The following is an 18,490-nucleotide window of genomic DNA, read 5'->3' as shown; positions in this document are numbered from 1 at the left end:
GCTAATTAAAATGTAAATATTGATTATTATCAGGTTATTTGTTAATGACCCAAAGTCTAATTTGACAAGTATACTTTGTGTTAGTAAGCTAATCATTTACTTCTATTAAAACACATATCATATATATATATATATATATATCTCTTCCAGATATCAAGATGACATATGCTATGCAACTCAGGTTGTAAGCATCACCCAAACTGCATGAGTAAATATTGCCACTATCTTTAAGTCATTTCATTATATTTATTTAATTATTACTAATTAATATTGCTATCTAAAATGTATCTTAAAATAACTTGTAAAGATAAACTACCACATTAAGTCTATATCTAAGAGGAAAAATAATCAGAGATACTTGTAGTGCCTGCTATGTACACTGTTAGTATGCAATTCAAAGATGAGTGCTTGACCCCTGCCCTCAAAAAGCTCAAAACCTACAAGTAGAACCTAAGGAACAAACTTAATTAAGCTCATATTATGATCAGAATTATAGGAGAGTCAAGCAAAATATTTGGGGAAAACAAAGTGAGTAACAACAATGACCCAAGCAAGTTAGAGGGGGTCGGACCTTTGATAACATTCCCCTACAAATTCTAAACAAGACAAGGAATAGGCCCACAGAGCGAACACACACACTATTCTTATCACAGAGAGGTGAATCTCTAGGGGCATGTAGAAAAACACTATTTAGAATTCAATGACAAATACCCTTTTATAAAACTCTTTCTTTCTTTTGAGTAAAATAACTGAGCATGCAGCTAAATAACCAATGACTTGCAGAAATAAGCTGTCAATGACACCTTTAATATTCTTCAAAAAAGACATTCTATTCTTACTCCTAATTTCATTCTTTCTCATGACTCTGAAACAACTAATAATAAGTCTCTGTGGAAACATCTACTATGCTCTCTACAGCAGAATCAAGGCACTGTATCATCCTAAAGAAGTTTTTCTAGTTAAAAGAGCAGTCCATAAGAAGAGTTCATTCATGGTATAATACCAATTCAATTCACCAACCAAATTTCAGTTCAGAAATTCATTTTTTTCTAAATTATCTTTACACTTACCATCAGGATTTCGATCTATCCATCACAGGCAATGCAAAAAGGGGTACGGGAAAAAGAATGCAACAAATTATCTGTGGTAAAGTTACAACACAAATTTGACACATAACTGCTTAAAATACAAATTAAAATTTCAAGATTCTCACTGATGACTTAAATGACTTTCCAGTCAAACACAAGTCAATTCACAATTGAAGAGTATAACATAAATAAATGAAATCTGACAATACATTTGTTTATATTTCCATTCTCAGAAGTCTATGAGAATGTTATTCCAGCGTAAATGTGGAAAAAAAAAAAGTAAAGATATATGATCTAGCCAAACAGCAAAAAAGACTCAATAAAGGGAAAAATACCTAATATTAATATTTCCAGTTAGTTTTTGAATTTATTTTCTTTTAACTTTCCCCTTTAAAGTCAATCCAGTTCCTCTTTTTTATAATAATTTCAGAAAATAATACTATTGATAATATCTCTTTTTGCTTCTCTTGGCATTCTACAGACTTTCTCAATGTTAATTTCTAATTCACTTTCAATCAACACCAACGATTAGTAATCTTTCAAATTCTGTCTTTTAAATTACAGAAAAGCATAATAGCCAAAAATGGCTATGCAGGGGAGGAGCCTGGCCTCATCAGCTCCTGTGTGGGAGCCGTGGTATTCAATTTGTGAGGTGGAAAGCCGCTTAAAAAATTCCACCCTCCTCACTCTTCACTGTGTCCACATGCCTAATTCTTCCTGGTCATGAAATAAGAATGCAGATTTAGCCAAACTAAGGAGCAAAAATCCTGCATCAATACTAGCCTTTAGTTCAAATAAATGAAGTCTGACTAGATAACATTCTTCCATTAGCAATAAAAATGTATCAGATTTGCTATTAACTGAAAAGAGGGAACCAAACATTACATATGGAAATCAGCTAAATAGACTTGTCACGAACTACTCATAACACATAAAAGTAATGAAAACATATGATTTTACTTAACAATAGAAAATAACATTTTCTCATTTAATTATATTTCACAGTATGTTTTCTCATCTTAAATGCATAAGCATTTTACTCATAACTCCAACAACTTAAAGGAATGATTAAGCCTGTATGCTTACCTGTTGGTCTGGAATAAGAAACAACAGCATTTCCTTCCAATTCTGATGGTGTATAACTTCTTTTCAGATAAACAGAAAAGCTTACTGTTCTAGTCAAATCTGGTGCTATAAGCAATATAAAAATAATATAAATTACATAATTTGGGGCAACTGTTATTAACAACAGTTAAAATTTAATAAGCACTCACCACATGCCAGGTACTGTCATAAGCATTTTACATGAAGTAACTCATTAAATCTTCACAACAAACCTGTGAGGTTGATACTATTATTGTCCTCATTTTTATGCATGAGAAAACTGGAATACAGAGAGATTAAGAAGCTTGCCTAAGACAGGGCACAGTGGCTCACGCCTGTAATCCCAACATTTTGGGAGGCCTAGGTGGGCGGATCACGTGAGGCCAGAAGTTTGAGACCAGCCTAGCCAACATGACAAAACCGTATCTCTACTAAAAATACAAAAAAATTAGCTGTGCATGGTGACACCTGGAAGGTGGAGTTTGTAGTGAACCGAGATTGCTCCATTGCACTCTAGTCCAGGTGAGACTGTTTCAAAAACAGAAACAAAAACAAAAAAAGAAGCTTGCCTAAGGTAACACAGCTACTAGGAATTGACTCCAGAACAAGGTAAAAGAAACTGGCATTCTACACCACTGCTGTTCTTTACTTCGAGGAACAGACAGCATGAACAAAGAAAACAGTACACAAAAGGGCAAGAGAATTTGGTAGGAAAATAGCAATTTATGATGGGTAGAACACAGACTGAAGGAGAAAATGGATGAGGGGGATTGAATGCTGTCACACAGTAGTCACTTAACAGATTGTGCATGCTCATCTGTGTTAACATAGTTGGCCCCCAGCCTGTGAGATTTTTAACTGGAAAAAGTAAGTTACTCAGAATGTGTTTTATAAAGACAAATTGGAAGTGTTGCACAAAATCAGAAATGCAAGCAAAAGTTAAATGGCTGGGTATCACCTATGAAGTTACTTCACTCAATCATTTATTCATTCATTCTACAAAGATTTGTTGAATTCCTACTAATGGCAGGCACTCAGCTATGAGTTGGTTATATGGAGGCAAATAAAGAAAGATACGTTCTTGACTTCATGAATAGGAGATAGAAGCCTTAGCAGAAAAGCTATAGTAAACAAAAAAAGAAAAAAGACTTGAAAGGTAATTCAGATTATGTTAACAGGACTAATGACAATTTGGATGTAAATGGTTGGGAGAAAGAGATTTCACACAAAGAACACTTACTAAGAGTTGCCATTAATGACATGTCTACTATTTTAAGCATTATTATGAATATCTTTTATAGATTTACTTTTTAATTAAATCCTCAAAACAACCTTGTAAGACAAATATCATTACCCCTTTTTGCAGATTAAAATAAATGAGGCTCCAAGTGATTACCAATGTAGTTTTTGCCTAAGGTTACACATCAAGTGAGTGTCAGACCTGGATTCAAACTCAGGCCAAACTCCAAAGTCCACATTAGTTCTTCAAACATTACTGATTCAATAAATAGATCAATAAAGAAACGCTAATAAAGAACGCCTTCTAAATTTTAGTATTTAAAAACAGACCAGGAGTGGTGGCTCACGCTTGTCATCTTAGTACTCTGGGAGGCCGAGATAGGCAGATTGCTTGAGCCCAGGAGTTCAAGACCAGCCTGGATAACATGGCGAAACCCCGTCTCTACTAAAAATACAAAAAATTAGCCAGGTGGTGTTTTCCTATAGTCCCAGCTATTCAGGAGGCTGAGGTGAGAGGATCACTTGAACCCGGGAAGTCAAGGCTGCAGTAAGCCATGATCGTGCCACTGCACTCCAGCCTGGGCCAATGAGAATGAGACCCTGTCTCAAAAATAAATAAATAAATAAAAAACAATTATAGGTACAACAAGTTCAGAAACGCACCTAGAAATCTGTAATCCTAAAAGATTACTTTGTCCCAACAATCATTGATTGAATGTTCATGCTGATGCTAAGAAGGAAAATATAAGCAAAACAACACAATCATTGATTATGGGATGATCCCAATCTCACCATTCAGACATGAAATAATAGCCATTAAATGAACAAACTAGTATTTTTTTTTACATTCACACCATGGTAGACTTTCAGCCAAAACAAAAAACTTACTTACACATAAATTCAAAGGTGAACTGATCACAAGTCAATTCTAATGGTGGTTGCACATACACTGATAATTTGGCTTTTTGCAATATCACTCTATTCTGCAGTGTGACCTAAGGAAACAAATTGTGATCAATAGAAAATTACATTTTATTCAAAACTACTTAAAAATAGCTAGCAAATAATTAGAAAATATTACCTGAGGAAAAAATGAGTAGTCACAAAACATAATATGGTAAGTAATAGATTAAAATACCCTATCAAGTAGAAACTGTGCAAAAAACTTAAACAGACTTTACTCAAAAGAATAAAGATTAGCAACATGTACATGCAAAGATGCTCAATATCTTCAGTTTCGAAGGCGATACAAACTAAAAACCACAATGAGATACTACTACGTACCCAATAAAATGGCTATAACGAAAAGGACAGACAATAACACAGCAATGATGTGGAGAAACTGGAACCCTCATACATTGCCAGTGAAAATGTAAATTGGTACCGCTACTCTAAAAAAAGTTTGGCAGTTTCTTCAAAGGTTAAACATAAATTTGACATATAACTTCACAATTCTGTACCAAGGGAAATGAAAACATATGTCCACCCAAAATCTTATACATAAACGTTCACAGCAACAATATGCTAATAGCCAAAAAGCAAAAATAATCCAAATTCCCATCACGATGAATGAATAAACAAAATGTGATATATTCATACAATGAAATATTATTCAGCAATAAAAGAAATGAAATACATTATGAATAATATTAATGATAAAAACCATTAGCAGTTTTTTATATTCATGAAACCATGATAACAAATGTAAGTGCATTATTTCATTTATATGCCACAACATGGGTGAACCTTGAAAACATGATGCTAAGTGAAAAAATCTAGTCACAAAGAACCACATATTGTAGGATCCATTTATATGAAAAGTATAGAATAGGCAATCTATAGGGAAATAAAATAGATTAGGAGTTGCTTAGGGATGAGAGAGATGGGGAATGGCAGCTAATAGGTATGGCCTTTCTTTTAGGGGGGATAAAATGTTCTAAAATTAAATTGTGATAGTTGCAAAATTCTGTTAATACACTATACTAAAAATCATTGGATTGTAACTTTAAATAAGTGAATAATATAGTATCTAACTTATATCTAAATAAAGCTATTTTAAAATGTTCTATCATGGTGACTCATATGTCATGAGAAAAAAAATTAAATAAAATAAATAAAGCACCATTCTATGTGGCACCTTTTCTATATAGCAGTTCAGTCTAGTTACTAGACTTCGTTATATGAGACAGATACATTAACTAACATAATTCAAGGACCATTCTTATTGTTAAGAAAAGTAGTTTTGAAGTTTCTTTTCAATAAAAAGCAGGTATCACCTCTTCCTTGATTAAATATATGTAATATTTTTATATATACAAGAATATACAATTGCCCCACAAACATTATGTACATATAATTAGATTCAGTAAATGTATTAATTTTAAGTGATGTGAGTATTCTGCACAACTTAAAAATAAGTTAAAAACATAAAAATTTTGACTTGCAAAGGAAAATTCTTAAGACAACTATTGATGCAATTAAATATGATAAACACAATGAACAATGAATCCTCAATTTTTACTTTGTAAATCCTGGGAATACATAGGGAATCATCATGCCACAAATTAAACCTCCTTGATGATGTCTGGCCATTGTAAACATAACACCTTTTTAGTAAAACCCTGATGGTTATTATGGCAAGAAGACACCATCCAAGTGCTACAAACAACTGTCTTTCAACTAGCTAGTCCATTAAACAAACAGGACATAATTTAAATATTCTACTATTACAATAATATAATACTAGTCTGCACATATATTTTAAAATAAAATTAATAATATTAATGATAAAAAACATTAGCAGTTTTCTATATTCATGGAACCATGCTAACAAATTATTTATGTTCCATTATTTAATTTACTCTTTATAAAAATGTTTGACAAGTACCATCATAAACCATTTTACAAAAGATTGTGGCTCAGAGATGCTAAGTAATTTGCCCAAGGCCACTTTGATTGTAAGTGGAAGAAACACAATTTAACTGCTATCTGCCAGAATCCAGAGCTCATGCCTTTAACCAACTGTGGTTAAGACTCAAAATAACTCTGCAAATGAAAAAGTGTCCCTATTTTACAGTTAAATATAGAGGTTCAGAGAAGGTAAATAACATGTGCAAAGCCATCAATCCAACTAGAGAATTGAAAATAGTGACCAGGAAAGTCTAATGAGAGCTCAGTTTTAAGTAAAAATGAAAATTCCTTTAAGTAGTAATAAGTCATTTGAAAAAAAGCAGTCTGACTTTTCCTGGCACAATGATGTCTACTTAGACAATAATCACAGAATTTTACATTGTAACAAGAAGGGTTTGCATTTGGTTTAGATGCACAATCATGATAGCTCTCATGCACATATTTATTGAACCCCAACAATGGGCTAAGCCCTTTCAAAATACAAATCGAGGAGTTAGGTAACGAAAATAACAACAGTAACAAAGAATAGTTGTGTTTGAGCCAAAAAAGAGTTAAAGACTTGGCTAGATCGTAAGTCTTACATTTTAACAGAAAAATAATTATAGAATATTAAGGAGAAAACATTGATACAAGAATTTTCCATGCTATTTTCTGCCTCTTATGAAATATAACCGTTAGGAAATATAATATCAAATTTTTATACTAGATATATAAATATGATGCCAAAGGCCAGATATGAACAACCACTCTGCCTAGTTGCCTAGAATAGATGGTCACGCATTATGCACACATACTCAAGGTAGCCACATCTTCATTCACTTGGAACGCATGGAAAAATTTTCTCAATTAACAGGATTTATTATGATGGAAACTTGCATAGTTATATATCTTGGCTACTGTTGTTATAAAAGGTCATAAGGAGAGATTTATAGTAGAAATTTATATATAAACTGTCAGACAGGATCAGGAAGTCATTGTGTCCACTGTGTGAGTTCCGCCAATTTTCTGCAACCCTTGCCTGTTGCGTTCTTTCTCTTACTTTTATAATGGCACTGAGAAAGACAGCTGTGACTTAAGTATTCTCAAATATAGTAAGTTCCACGAATGAAGGAGAATTTGCCAGTAATGTCATGCCCATCATTTTAAAGTGGCTACTACACATGAAAGCTTAAGAACTGCATGGGAAGGAAAGGTATGTTTACTTATGGTGCTAACTCCTGGTTGGCTGGGGGTACAATTAGCATGAGCAATGTTTTCTAGTTAAGGCATAAGATCTTTTATCGCAATTAACAGTGCACTCCTAAATTATTACATGTATGTGTCTGAACGTTATCAGTGATAGATATAAGAGGTGTCCCTATACGAAAGTACAAATCATTCCTGGAACTCGACAGTTATTTCTTTTTCTTAAGTGTTTGATTTCTAGCCACTAATGCCTTTACAGATTCAGAAGTATTAATGAGATAGAGCCTTTGATTGGACTGGGGGAAAGGAGGTTGGGAAAAGACCACCCTTGTTTCCAGTGGCAAGAATCCAAAAAACTTAGCTTAGGAAACTTGTAAGATTCAGCTCCCTTCAAGTTCGACCAAAGATCTCCACATTTGGGCCACCCGCTGGCTCCAGTGTAAGCGAACACAATTGGTAAAGCTTGGTGCCCTGTCAAGCTCCTCCAAGGACAGCAACCCATAATCTAAGAAAATATAAAGCCCCATCCAAGTTTTGACTAAGTGAATTGCCAAAATCCACAACCTTTCCTTGCTTCCGAGGTCTGGGCAGTGATAAATATTTTCAGTTTAATAATGTGCTGAATGATTACCATATTTTAATATAAATCCTTTAAGAAGGTTCTACATTTAAGTTCTAGTTCTAAAATTCTACAATGACAGGACTAAAAATCTTAACCAAAACCACATCCTTAATATTCTATTTGCCAGGACTATCAATTTGTTACAACTCTAACTTTGTGGCATCTTCATTTAATATTTTCTTGCTGTAAATACATCCACTTAAAGTTATGGCAGAGAGATGGCTGGAAATTCTTTTCAAATGCACACATAATCATAGGTAGAAGAAAGATATTAGCATCCCCGTGCTTCTCCAATATCAATTCACAGTATACTATATATGATGCTACTTGATTGGTCTATTATGAATGGTGATGATACAATTCCTTTAGCAGATTTAAAATGTTAACTTTATTTCCAATGAAAAAGGCCTGGATCATGCTACACATTTAAACAATGGTACGAGCACCTCATAATAATTATTTATATTATATACATAATGCTATAAATGCAATTATCAGTTTTATATTTGCAAGTAACAGTAAAGGTTTTCTATTCACTACTCAAGGCTGGGGAAAAAATCCACAAATGCCAAGTGTTTATTTTACATTTCTGTAAGCTACTTACAAGTTATCAACAGTGACAGGTGTGATTAAATGAATCATATTGTTTGCACATTACAGTCTAAAATCTGGTACAATACCTTCACTGTGACAGAAGGGACAAGGTCAGTTCCCACCTCAACATCAGTCGCTTGCTGTAAACACAGAATTGAGAAGGCAATAAAGAATGATTTCAGTATTACACAGCAGTGAGTGAACACAAAGGGTGCAATGTATATTTCCTACTATCGAAATAGGGAACTATAAAAGATTTATTACTCTAATGACAGACTAAAAGAGACAATCTGGCTTTTTTGATGCCTTCGTCCAGAAAGTCATAAGCTAATATTTAAAAACTCATCCCCTAAAAGGGAAAGAAAAGGTCACACATTTTATCAAATCACTCGATTCCCAAATTTACTTAAATATTGAAAGTATTAATTATATTAACTTGTTATTTATATTGCATAGAAGAAGACCTCCCTTTATGTCCCAGAAAAATATTATGCCATTCTTTCAGGTCCCTGTATTTTCACCCTGCGTAAGGTATGTGTCATTCTGATTAATAACATGTATCTAAGACATGTAACTAATGATATAAAGATTGAGTGGCCTTATACCCATAAAATAAAAGTGGGCCATGCATGGTGGCTCATGTCTGTAATCCTAGCACTTTGGGAGGCTGAGGTGGGTGGATCACCTGAGGTCAGGGTCAGGAGTTCAAGACCAGCCTGGCCAACATGATGAAACCTCGTCTCTACTAAAAGTACAAAAATTAGCTGGGTGTGGTGGCAGGCACCTGTAATCCCAGCTACTCGGGAGGCTGAGACAGGAGAATCGCTTGAACCCAGGAGGCAGAGGTTGCAGTGAGCCAAGATCGCTCCACTTCACTCCAGCCTGGGCACAGAGCGAGACTCTGTCTCAAAAAAAAGCGGGGGGAGGGGAGGGAAGGGGACCTTTTTTTTAACCAGTGCATATCATAAACTAATTCAACAGGCATTCTTTGAGTGTCAGCTTGCGTTACCTGCTCCCTCCTCTTAAATAATACATAGTATAATATAATACATAAAACACTTCCCTTATCACTTATAACTTGTTTTTTAAAGTGATACATTGGTAGGGGAAAATACTCTATGATAGAATAATACTAAGGGGTGACATATTTTCTAATAACACCCATATGAATTCTTGGGACCAGTAAAAATTATGCCTCTATCCAACCAATGAATATGATCCATTGTGCTTTTTTACTTGAAGTATTTTTAACTAGGAAAAACTAAGCCACTTCCAAGCAATGGGGATCCTATGATGTAATGGGCATCGGTAGAATTCAAAATTGAGAAATCCATGTTCTACTTATGGCTCCACAGGAAACCATATTTAAACTATGATCCAGCTTCTCAATCAGGAAGATGGGACAGCAATGCTTATCTCCTCTAAGAAAGACTCCATTCTAATATAAATTATATTACTTTTTTTGAGATGTGTTTTCATAGTAACGATTCAAAGTAAACTATTAATCTAGGCTTTGTGCTCTAATAATACCTAAAATCCAGGAAATATTTTACATTTAGCTATCCACAAATCTAGAAAAGAAATCAACATCTCCTGTTTCCTGCTCATTTCAATCCATGACTAAACACCTAGACACTTCAAGGACAGCAGTCCTTTGGGAACATAAAACTATAGCAAGAAAGAAATGGCTATAAGAAGACGTCATGGCACCAAAGCCACACAAATTATAGGGCTAATTTTTTCCAATGAGATGAATATGATACTCTCAAGAAATCTCTTAAGAAAGAAAAAATAGTAACACAGGGAAAATGAAGCTGGAAAGAGACACCTACTTAACAGGAAATAGCATTCAGGGTTACCAATAGGGAAATAATACATTATAACATAGTGCTGCTACATAAGGCATTTTCCTACAAAGACTAAAAGTTCCTAAAAAACAGAAAGGGAATTCCTCATTCCAAACAGCCTATGTTGAAGAGAACCTATAAAAACTTATATAAGTTGCCCAAAGGAAAAAAAAAAGTCATTTCCAGAGCAAGAAAATACATGTACATTTGTCAGCTAACTAAGCAGAAATGTTCCACTTAGACTACAGCCTTCAGGTAGAATGAAAAATGGTGTGTGCTGAATGGCCAATGTTTAAAACAGTGCCTCTACTATGTGACTCAGCTGAGTGAATGTTTCTTTCATATATAGTCCTACTTTTTGTGTACCCAATTTACTATACTATCCAATGTTAATGTGATTTTTATCACAAATTGGATTGGCTGTTTATACTAAAATTAATCTTTTGACACTCATGATATATGTTTTAAAGTATGCTCTGATACCTAAATAATGAAGACACTTCCCAAGTAGAATTATATGATATAAACTTCAAATATGGTAAAATGAGTGAATTCAACCACTTTCCTAAATTGATCATCTGTTGGTAGAAACACAGATAAACTGCAGTCAGTGAGACATAATCAATCACATCCTAACAAGTGCTTATAGAAAACTAAGTGAGGAGATGAAGTAATATAATCAATAATAGTCCTCCTTTCATCCTTTCTGTTTCTCAGTTGTATTAATTCAGTCATTCATAGAGCAAATGTATATTGAGCACTCATTATTTGGCAAGCACTAAGGATACAGCAGTGAACAAGACAACTCATGGACATAGATGGTTGTGATAGTGATAATGATTATGATGATGATTATTATTATAATGTTGAAAGAAGTAAAACGTAATTTGATGACAATCATAACAATTATCATAACATTCAACAAAGTAGATTCTATTATTTATTCCCATTTTGCAGATGAGAATATTGAGATTAAGAAAATTAAGTACCTTGTCTTGTGTCACACAGATAGAAATAGGGGGAAAAGTAAGTATTGGACCAACTGTATACTCTTAAGCTACCCTACCACCACCACCACCATAATGTATTAAAGACTAGAAATCATCAAACCTTGAGCTAGGCCACTTACAAACCTTATCTCATTGAATCTCCAACAAAAATCTGGTAGTAGGGTCAGTATTATTCAGCTACATTAGTATTATGTCAATACTATGGTACTATGAAAGTTTGAAAAAAAATTTTTTTAAGTAGGATTCGAACTAGGGCAAGAAGCCCTTCTACTGCTCTCTCTTCCCCCACAACTCCACTTCTTTTTAAAACAGAAATCCTGCCCAAGGAGTTCCTTGCTGGCACTAAGGGGTTACTGATGTTTTTATCTACAAAGTAACAAGGCCGGCCAGGCGCGGTGGCTCAAGCCTGTAATCCCAGCACTTTGGGAGGCCGAGACGGGCGGATCACAAGGTCAGGAGATCGAGACCATCCTGGTGAACATGGTGAAACCCTGTCTCTACTAAAAAAATACAAAAAACTAGCCGGGCGAGGTGGCAGGCGCCTATACTCCCAGCTACTCGGGAGGCTGAGGCAGGAGAATGGCGTAAACCCGGGAGGTGAAGCTTGCAGTGAGCTGAGATCCAGCCACTGCACTCCAGCCTGGGCGACAGAGAGAGACTCAGTCTCAAAAAAAAAAAAAGAAAAGAAAAGAAAGTAACAAGGCCTACCATTTGTTATCCTCCCTGAAGTGTCTACTTGGAGGACCAAACTTTAAACCAACGCATTTTGTTCCTAATTCATCAGAGTTTACCACTATTATAAACCCCTTTAAAATCTGCAAGTATACCTACAGAAACTGAATCAAAGTTAGGAGAAACCACGACAGAAATGTTCAAGTCATCTTCTTTCTCAGTCATGGGCCAAACACCTGTGATTTAAAAAAAGAAAAAGTATTTAATCATAAAGTAAAACCTTCTGCATATAGTTTTTCTTTAAAGGTATGTCTATAGCACATATAAGAAACAACCCCATAAACATACTCACGAGTTGAAAAAACTAATGCATTACAGTATTAGAAGCTTGATGCTAATTCTTTCCCTCTATAATATGGTAAAAAAAATTGTCTTTTTCTGAAGATATTAGCTAAGACGTGAGCCATTGACTGACCAGCATTAGGAATTTCAATGCCCTCTCTTTAACTACAAGTGAAAGCCCAGATGAGTACAGCCCTTTTGAAGGTAAGTTGGCTAGAACTATCAAAGTGTAAAATGTACATATCCTGTGACTTAATTCTACTCCCAAGAATGTATCTAATAACCATAACCATGCCCAAGGAGGTCTCTAATGTTAGTAGTTACTTTTTCAGAAATGAAAACAACCTAAATATCTATATATATATTAACAGGCTAATTGTTAAATAAATCATGGTATATCTGTACTATGCAGTGTCCCAAAGTCATAAATAAGAGCGTTGTCCATCTTTACATGCTGATATTTTAAAAACTCCAAAATACGTCTACTAATTTGTAAAAGGCAAGATGCAGTACAATGTATCTAAAATGCACATATTTGTGTCAAAACAATTACATAAACATGAATATTTTCTAGAAGAATACACAAAAACTCTTGATAAGGATTGCCTTTAAGGAGTGGAACTAGGATCTTGGGTTGAACAAAGATTCACCTTTCATTATTTATCCTTCTAGTACTGAATTATTTTTACCATATATATGTTATTTTCATAATTTTAACATGTTATATTGCATAATGAGATACTTATTCATAGTATCAACAACAAAGATCTTAAACAAAAAAAAAATTTAATTATATATATTTTTTATATATATATACACAATATATATCTCAAACTATTGGCTGCCTACTTAACATGCATTCTTCCTTCCTCCTCTGTGTATTGGAGCCCTAATTTTGTTGAGCTATTCACCTTCATCTCAGAGAAAGTCGCCCCTCCCAGGCCCCAGGGTCAAATCCAATCATGGTGATTTCCTTCCACTGACCATTTGTTGTTTTAGGCATGAACATGGGAATTAATCCTGGCAGATGGAAGGTAAGGGAAGTTGGGAGTGGAGAGAGCTGGCACATGTTTCTGGGAAAGCTATTCCTCCCTAATAAGAGGAGAGACTCGGGAGAAATAGCCTGATGATTCTTCCCTAGAAATCATATCTGCACGTAACACCTAGAATTGCTGAGATCACCCTGTGACCCTGAGAGGAAACATCCCCCACAGTCCGAGGATGGCTGACTGAAAATACGAATCAGCTGTCTCACAAAAAAAGGAACTGCCCACAACTGCTATTGGGCATTCCCACCAAACTGCACAATTTGGAATGGGAATTTCCATAACTTAATGAGAGTACAAATGGCTATTCATTGCCCATCCCAATAACCATTCTTCAATTCTTCTTTACTTAAAGCCCAACTTTATGCTAAGCAACAAACTACTGAGCTAAGTCGTGTAATTTCCCAGCCAGTTTTGCAGCTTGGAGTGGCTGGTGAGATGTAAATAGGAGCTATTCAGGGTGTGGCTTCCAAGAAAGCTCCTTCAGGGGGCTGACTCAGCAACAGATGTGAGGGCAGGAGTTCCAAAAGCCATGCTGGACCAATATATGGCCCCAAGATAGAAGGAATCAAGAGTCCCTGATGACTGTGGAACTGCCAAGCCAACCCTGGACTGCCCATCACTGGGCTTCTTTTGCAAGAAAAAGAAAGAAACCTCTATCTTACTTGGGTATCTTGTGACATGTAGCCAGACAGAATCCTAAATGAACAATGTCACAAAACACAAATGATGCTACTACTCAGTGGTATCATCAGCTTAGTTATCCCGGACATTTCAAATGGGGTGCAGACTTTCATTTATATCCCCACGTCTTACTGCTATCTGTCCCTTTCGGAAGACACAGCCGTATGGACACCTATCTCAATGTTGCACCCAGTCCTTCATACTCACACCAGGCAGACAACATGATCAACTATCTAAATCATAAATAAAATTCTGTCTTTGAAAGTTCCTACCAGTAGATGTTGTTGACTACCAGTAACAAAAATACTAGGCAGGATTCACATTAATGAGTTGAGTATGAAAAGCTTCAGAATCCATGAGCCATACAGAAATTATTACTATGATTTCATGCTTACAACATACATTCCTCTTATAACTTATACATATAAAATCAGCTTCAAAAACACTTTTATTACAGTAGATAATATACACCATGTGTACAACAAAATGTACTCTTTAAACTGACTTTAAATTTTGCTGCAACTCTTCCTTTGAAAACACTTTTAAAAGTTTTAAATACTGAACACAACCCACAAGACTATGAACATTTTTTGTAAGTTAAAGCCTCCATACTAAAATAAGTGACATTAAAATGAATAATGGGGTCATCAAAAAGTTCAGCGTTTTAACTTCTCATAATAAAGAGAAGCTAAAACTGTAATAAAACAATTTTGTGCTTTTATATAATTACAGGTATTTTAATAAACAAACATACCACGGTTTTATAAGGGTACAAGATACTAAATTTTTTTCCATATCTAGAAATAAAATGTTTTAAATACCTCTCAGTTTAAAAAGTTTCCCTTTGTTTCTTTCCCAGAAATAAAACTAAATGATGGTGGCATAGAAGGAGCAAGGAACTTCAAACATTAAATAAAAATTAAGGTTATGTAAATCATGCACTTTGCACCTAAGTCTGTGGGTGTATCCCTAACTTAATTAACAGTTATTTTAAGACATACCGAAGGATCAAGGTAATGACAAGTAAAACAGCCTAAACTTTCTCACCCAAAGTCATCACTATAACCACCAAGAAATAACTTTTAGCTGTAAGGGATTTTCTGAGAAATTTCATATTCAATTAATGTTAATCAAAATATTATTGGCACATTACTGTGGAAAGGGCAAAATCTCAGGACAAAATTTGAAATGAAAGCCATATTATTTAATGAACTCTGGAAATTTCATGTTTCATGCCTATGCTACTCTTCCCCAACTATATTTTTAAATAACAAAACTAGACTTATAATTCTATTAATCCCAAAATTGCTAGTAACAAAAATTGAAAAAAAAATTGTATATTGCAATATGACACATTCAGTTTTAACCACTCTCTATTTGACATGGCGGCGCTGACAACAAATAGGTTTTTAAGTAATTGTAGGTACTTGAAAGACCTGAACTTCACTGGTTTACTCTCAAAACTTTCTAAAAGAATGTGTGAAACCAAAGCATAATAACTTTATTTTAATATTTGTATTTTTAAAATATATTATCTCAATTCCTCAGGACCAGAGGAATACAATGTTGGTAACATAGACTCAAAAGTACATAAATCTAGTAAAATGACTGGATCAGGATTAAGATTGGCTCTGTTGTTTTGGTTGGCTTTTGATGCTCTGCTTCTTTTATTATTCCTACTTGTTTTAACGTTTCTTTTATGTGAAAATAGTCCATATTTTTTCTCATTAAAAAAATACTTTTACCTGACCCTGAAAAGGGAACTTGAAGTAATGCTTTTCACATGTCCAACTCAAACTGCAGGATTGGTGTTGTGTTTCTCCTTTTAATTTACAAAAAAAATTATACCCTTGTGAGTCCCAAAGTAAGATAATATTGAGTTATTCAAAACTCAGGAACTGAAAATATTATCAGCCTCTGAGTCATTAGAAATCAGCATACTGCAAGCTACACCCCATTTGGATGGTTAATTAACTACAAACATAAATTATGTCACTAAGCTGCAAATGACTACATTTTTAGTAACAAATGGTAGCTCAAGTGCTTTGCTTTCTTTTAAAAAAAGAACTAAAGTTGTTTCAGGAATATCAGAGTTAATAAATGACCACTCTAAATTTTAATGCTCTTCTCAAGGCCTAAAGCCACCACCCAAAGAAGTACTTCTTCCTTTCTTAGCACGTAAAGAAAAAAACTAAATAGTACTGTCCATGAAACATTAACAACAAAAGCATTTTCTTAATTAAAATATGTTTTCAGAAGCTATAACATACAAAGCAAACATAAGGATCTTGTGTGCTAAAGAGCAATATTGTTTTTACAAATAGGACTTTAATTAAGCCTAGAGGAGAAAATTAACAAATATACATAATAATATCTACCTACAAGATAATGTGAATTTCACAATGAATACTAAAATAATAAAAAGCTGCAAATGAGATACCTTGTGATTTGTTAACATCTTTAATGATTTTCTGAAGTTCTTTCATTTCTACATCAAGTTCATCATAGTTTAGTTCTCGAGATTCAACATTTGGAGCTTGGAACAGAGAAGGATCTGTCCCCAGGTATGAACACTGCAAGTGACCATCATCACTCAGAGTGACTATCACTCCCTTTAAATCACTACAATAAGGAAGAGAAAATGAGACATAATTTTAAATTTCAGTAGAGTTAGTCTTGACCAACTACATTTTTACTCAATTCAGCATCAACACACCATTAAGAAAATAACTATATATCTATTTCTAAAGTTTTACTTCAAAGATTCAATTCAAATGTTTCAAACATGATTTGTATTTACAGAAGTACTCCCAGTGTTAAGGTCCACTAAGGCAGGGGAAAAAGTTTAATTATTATAATAGCTACCACTTTTGGGGACCTAACTACAAAGCAAATCCTGCTCTAAGAGCATTTTAAGTACTGTCTTTAATCCTCATTCCAGCTACCACTTGGCATATCCGTAATAAACATGTGAACACCACTTGTGGAGGCACAATGGACCAAAAGATGGAGCTGGGCTGCTGGCTGGATGAAGACCAGGAATGAGGCACAGGAGTGAAGACAGGACAATCAAGGGGACAGAATAGTAAACAAAGTTGATACGGGAAGCCATCAGAGGTCTTGCAAAAAAAAAAAAATGTGGCCCCTGGTCTTTCCTCATCCTTTTTCCTCTCTACCCTTAGGATTCACGTTTGCCCTCTTTCCCAGGTCCTCCCATCATAGCTTCCTTCACACGCTCTCCTACTTAAGTGGCTCTCTGGTTTGTTCTCTCTTTCTCTTCACTTTTAGCTAGAAGTAGCCAATTGTCCCATTTACTAGCTCTTTCTCTATCACTGTTTTCATTCTCATTATCTTTTTTCCTCCCCATTCTTTCACTCTTCCTTCTCTCCTAGGCTCCCTGAGGTCTATTTTACTCTAGAAATAATTTTAGCACACCATTTTTTTAAATTTGTAAGTTTTTGTGAACATGTCATAAAAAGAAGCTGAGATGAATACTGTATTTGCTTCCTCCCTAAGTCTGCCAGAAAAACAAAAAAATTCAACATCGTCATAAGTTGTTTTGAGTTGATACATAATGGATTTGTTTGACTCACTTTTGTTTGTTAGGTTTTCTACAGAAACTTTTGATTTTTTTAAAGTATTTTCTACTCTGTTCTAAAGGTCAGATATTAATCAAAAATAATAAATTGGCACAGTGGCACATGCCTGCACTCCCAGCTACTTGATGAGGCAAAGAATTGCTTAAGCCCAGGAGTTTGAATCCAGCTTGGGCAACATAGCAAGACCTTGTCTCTAAAAGTAAACAAAAATAGAAAAATTATGAGAGAAAAGAGACTTTAAAATGTTGCTAGTCATCTGAAGAAAAGGACATAAAGTATATAACAGATAAGGCATGTAAGAGTCTAGGCTTATTCAGAATGAACAAAAATGTTTAAAACTTCCCAATGGTGGATCATGGCAGGTAGTCATTTCATTAATCTAAAAGCTTAACTAGGTTGGGAGTAAATACAACCATTGCTCAGTTCCGCCCATAAGATGGCCACCAGCATCCACTTCACCACCTGCCTTAAACACAACATTCCAATACACATCGTCTCCAGGACTCAGGTATAGTCAGTGACATGCAACTCTGTTGTATGGCTTGAGA

At 34.6% G+C, this 18,490-nt stretch overlaps 1 protein-coding gene across 7 annotated transcripts in view; it reads right to left on the bottom strand.

Annotated features, from left to right (window-relative positions):
- BBS9 (Bardet-Biedl syndrome 9) overlaps nucleotides 1-18,490 on the bottom strand; it is a 514,065-nt gene that overhangs the window by 273,783 nt on the left and 221,792 nt on the right. For 6 of the 7 annotated variants that reach the window (XM_023191692.2, XM_023191694.2, XM_023191691.2 and 3 more), the window contains 6 exons: nucleotides 16,784-16,965; nucleotides 12,431-12,507; nucleotides 8,829-8,882; nucleotides 4,324-4,426; nucleotides 2,175-2,279; nucleotides 1,071-1,085 (listed from right to left, as the gene is read on the bottom strand). In XM_023191692.2, coding sequence (XP_023047460.1) covers nucleotides 1,071-1,085; nucleotides 2,175-2,279; nucleotides 4,324-4,426; nucleotides 8,829-8,882; nucleotides 12,431-12,507; nucleotides 16,784-16,965 — 536 coding nt within the window. The remainder of the gene's footprint in view (nucleotides 1-1,070; nucleotides 1,086-2,174; nucleotides 2,280-4,323; nucleotides 4,427-8,828; nucleotides 8,883-12,430; nucleotides 12,508-16,783; nucleotides 16,966-18,490) is intronic. The other variant, XM_023191696.2, reaches the window with a different exon arrangement.

Source organism: Piliocolobus tephrosceles, chromosome 8 (assembly GCF_002776525.5).
Source record: "Piliocolobus tephrosceles isolate RC106 chromosome 8, ASM277652v3, whole genome shotgun sequence".
Taxonomy (NCBI): Eukaryota; Metazoa; Chordata; class Mammalia; order Primates; family Cercopithecidae; genus Piliocolobus; species Piliocolobus tephrosceles.
Note: the sequence above shows the minus strand (reverse complement) of the source record. Positions and strands in the feature narration are given on the sequence as shown.